Source organism: Rosa chinensis, chromosome 7 (genome assembly GCF_002994745.2).
Source record: "Rosa chinensis cultivar Old Blush chromosome 7, RchiOBHm-V2, whole genome shotgun sequence".
Classification (NCBI taxonomy): Eukaryota; Viridiplantae; Streptophyta; class Magnoliopsida; order Rosales; family Rosaceae; genus Rosa; species Rosa chinensis.
In genome coordinates this window covers 24,426,615-24,430,517 of record NC_037094.1, presented here as the reverse complement: position 1 = coordinate 24,430,517, position 3,903 = coordinate 24,426,615, and the positions used below count along the sequence as shown (strand labels likewise).

General features: G+C 39.1%; 1 protein-coding gene across 1 annotated transcript; it reads left to right on the top strand.

Annotated features, from left to right (window-relative positions):
• Positions 1 to 522: 522 nt before the first annotated feature.
• Positions 523 to 3,489, top strand: LOC112177648 (receptor-like protein EIX1). Its single transcript, XM_040511390.1, has 3 exons — positions 523 to 2,223; positions 2,683 to 3,262; positions 3,335 to 3,489. The coding sequence occupies exons 1-3, from the start codon at positions 523 to 525 to the stop codon at positions 3,487 to 3,489; spliced, it is 2,436 nt and encodes an 811-aa protein (XP_040367324.1).
• The last annotated feature ends 414 nt before the right edge of the window (positions 3,490 to 3,903 follow it).

The window sequence follows — 3,903 nt, the reverse complement described above, 5'->3', positions numbered from 1 at the left end:
TTTACAAGAGAAGAGAGCATTGGGCTATACTTGAGGGCCCAGTACTAGCTACGTCATGTATTTTTTTTTTTTTAATATCACAAAAACTAGTATTCATTCAGAAAGGAGAGAAGCATAGAATGATTATCGTACAAAACTACAACATATTCGAACCACATGATATGAGACTGAGACTAAAGAAAATCAATGAAGGAATGAACAAATTTCCAAATTATGCCGATCAAGTCAGTCAATGAAGCAACTCCATTGCTTTGGAATAGTCATTGATAAGCATCCCCAGCAATAGTCATATAAGTTGTGCTGGGTCATCTTCTATCATAATGTAAGATAGAGACTAGTATTCAATGAAGAAAGAACCATTTTCCAAATTTTGCCAGAGTCTTGCTTTGGAATGGACTGAAGCAACTCCATTGCTGTTTCCACGATTATATATATGTAGTTTCCAAAATTCTTTTGCTTCAACTATATATGCTTCCACTCTGCAGTTTGCATATCATCTTCGTAATCATGTTTTACAGTATAATGAGTGGTAGATCTGTGCATTCTGTTTTGGTTGGGCTTGTGTGCCTGGCCCTTGCCTCTGCTATTTGTTGTTCAAGTGTTGGAAGCTCCAACAACATTATGTGCTTGGAGAGTGAAAGACATGCTCTTCTCCAGTTCAAACAAGGCCTTGTGGATGAGTCCAATGCTCTTGCTTCTTGGGAAAACAAGAAAGATTGCTGCAAGTGGAGAGGAATAGCGTGCAACAACCAAACAGGTCATGTCACAAGACTTGATTTGCCCTTTATATCTTTCAATTATACTGAAGTTCCTTTAAGAGGTGAAATTAGTCATTCACTACTTGAATTGCCATATCTAAATTACTTGGACCTCAGTTATAATGATTTTGGAGGAATGATCATTCCCAAGTTCATTGGCTCTTTGAGTCAATTGAAAGAACTCAAACTTGCAGCTGCTGATTTCAGTGGACCTGTTCCTCCCCAACTTGGAAACCTCTCTAATTTGCATACTCTTGATCTTTCCTTCAATGATTTTGAAGGAATGATGGTTCCCAAATTCATTGGCTCTTTGAGTCAATTGAAAGAACTCAAACTTGCAGCTGCTGATTTCAGTGGACCTGTTCCTCCCCAACTTGGAAACCTCTCTAATTTGCATACTCTTGATCTTTCCTTCAATGATTTTGAAGGAATGATGGTTCCCAAATTCATTGGCTTTTTGAGTCAATTGAAGGAACTCAAACTTGCAGCTGCTGATTTCAGTGGACCTGTTCCTCCCCAACTTGGAAACCTCTCTAATTTGCACACTCTCGATCTTTCCGTGAACCATGATGCTAGTTCTGAAAACCTTGAGTGGTTATCTCATCTTTCTTCCTTGAGATACCTGAACATGGCACGGCTGAATTTGTCTGAGGCTGTGAATTGGCCACAATCTTTAAGCAAGCTCACTTTACTGACAGAGCTTCAGTTATCCCAGTGTAACCTTCCTGATGTCAATCTAAGATCACTTTCCTTTATTAATTCTTCCACCTCTCTTCAACTCCTTGACCTCTCTTGGAACTCTCTTAATTCTTCAATATTTTATTGGATAGCCAATGTCAGTAGCAACTTTGTCCATATTGATCTCTCTTTCAACAATCTCGAAAGTCCCATCCCAGATGTCTTCACAAGCATGCTTTCTCTAGTAACACTATATCTGTCTTCGAATCAACTTGAAGGTCTCATCCCAGATGTCTTCACAAGCATGCTTTCTCTAGTAACACTAGATCTGTCACGGAATCAACTTGAAGGTGGGATACCAAAAAGCTTTCAAAACTTATGCAGCTTAGAATCGTTGACCTTATGGTCAAACCAATTGTCTGAAAACATTGAGGACTCTGTTAAAACCTTGTCTTGTGCTGAGAACACACTTGAGACCTTGCACTTGTGTTTGAACCAACTTTGGGGGTCCTGGCCAGATTTGAAACGTTTTTCAAAGTTAAGAGAGTTAGATCTTTCCATTAATCAACTAAATGGCTCTGTACCCGAGAGTGTCGGGCAACTCTCTAGCCTTGAATTTTTATCTCTCGGGGGTAATTCTTTCACTGGTGTCATAACAGAATCCCACTTTCTGAACCTCTCTCGTTTACAGATTTTGGAGCTTTCTGGTAATCGTTTCTCTATCAACCTGAGCTCTGATTGGAATCCACCATTTCAACTTGGTTTGTTAGGCATGTCCTCTTGCAAGGTGGGCCCAGCTTTCCCAAGTGGATTCTAACGCAGACAAATCTTACTCTGCTTTATCTCTCTAATGCTGGACTATCAGGATCATTACCTAATAAGTTTTGGGATCTATTTTCCGGCTTATCTGATTTAGATCTCTCTATGAACCAAATCCATGGAAAACTGCTGAATCTGTCATTGACAAGCTTGAGTTATGTTAACTTGTCTTCTAATCTATTTTCTGGCGCAGTGCCATCATTTCTCCTATGCTAGGAGAGATGTATCTCTCGAATAATAGGTTTTCAGGACCTTTGTCTTCCTTATGTGCAACGCAGTCTCCAAATTTAAGGTCTGCTGACATTTCTAAGAACCTATTGTCTGGGGAGCTTCCTAATTGTTGGATGCAATTTCAAGAATTGCAAGTGTTGAATTGGGAAAGAATAAATTATCTGGAAAAATACCAAGCTCGTTAGGTAATCTACAGGGAATTGTGATATTGCGTTTACGTGATAACAACTTTTCAGGTGAATTGCCTTCTTTAGAGAACTGTACCAGATTATCGATAGTTGACCTTGGCAACAATAACTTGTCGGGAAAGATTCCAACATGGATTGGCCAAAGCCTACCAAAGTTGGTGATTCTACGCTTACGGTCTAATGAGTTCAGTGGAATCATACCCTTGTCCTTGTGCACTCTAGCTGCCATTCATGTATTGGACCTCTCTCACAACAACATTTCCGGAGGCTTGCCGCATTGCTTCAATAACATCAGCCAAAGCGCTAATAATCATCATATCCATTATCCTTCTTTCACTAATGTGTTAGTTAATTCAGAACTCATGTGGAAGGGAATAGAAAGAGAGTTTGGGAAAAATCTTGCTGGTATGAGAAGCATTGACATGTCAAGCAACTGTTTGATGGGGGAAATTCCTCAAAGTATAGCAAATATGACAGAGTTGAAATCACTGAATCTGTCAAGAAACTATTTGACAGGAAAGCTTCCCGAAAACTTTGGTAACATGAAGATGTTGGAATCTCTTGATTTGTCAAGAAACCAGATATCTGGTAAAATTCCTACAAGTCTTGCGAGCTTAAACTTTCTTAGTGTCTTGGACTTATCACACAACAACTTGTCAGGAAGAATTCCGTCAGGCACCCAACTTCAGGGTTTTAATGCTTCTGCATATATGGGAAATCTTGGACTTTGTGGACCACCGCTGACACCAAATTGCCCACCAGATGGAGCAACTCAAGCTGATGATAACAAGAATATGATAATGATGGTCTCATAAGCCTGGGATTTTTTATCAGTGCTGTGCTAGGATTCGTCATTGGATTTGGATGGTCTGCGGCAGTCTACTGCTTAAGACTTCTTGGAGATATGCTTATTTCATATTCCTGGACAATGCAAAAGATTGGATTTATGTCAAAACCGCTGTGTACAAGGCAAAAGTGCAAAGGAGACTTCAAAGATAAATGGTAAACTAAACTACATAATACTTAGTTTTTATAGTGTTTATGTTTTCTGGCTAGATATACTTGTAGAAACTCTTTCAAATTTATAGTATTACAATCGTTTGGAAACGCAAAAATATTTGTCCAATCTTTTAGAAATATTGTTTTTTGACTGTCATTTGTTTTGACATGATGTTAGGAGATTCTGGCATTCGAGGAAATGAGCCTAATGATCCCGGAAGTGGAAGATT

What these genes read in the sequence shown, in the direction of transcription:
- LOC112177648 (XM_040511390.1), top strand. Translation starts at nt 523, where the DNA reads ATGAGTGGTAGATCTGTGCATTCTGTTTTGGTTGGGCTTGTGTGCCTG. An exon ending in TAGGCATGTCCTCTTGCAAG is followed by an intron (nt 2,224 to 2,682) that starts GTGGGCCCAGCT and finishes GGTAATCTACAG; the next exon opens with GGAATTGTGATATTGCGTTT. An exon ending in GTCAAGAAACCAGATATCTG is followed by an intron (nt 3,263 to 3,334) that starts GTAAAATTCCTA and finishes ACAACTTGTCAG; the next exon opens with GAAGAATTCCGTCAGGCACC.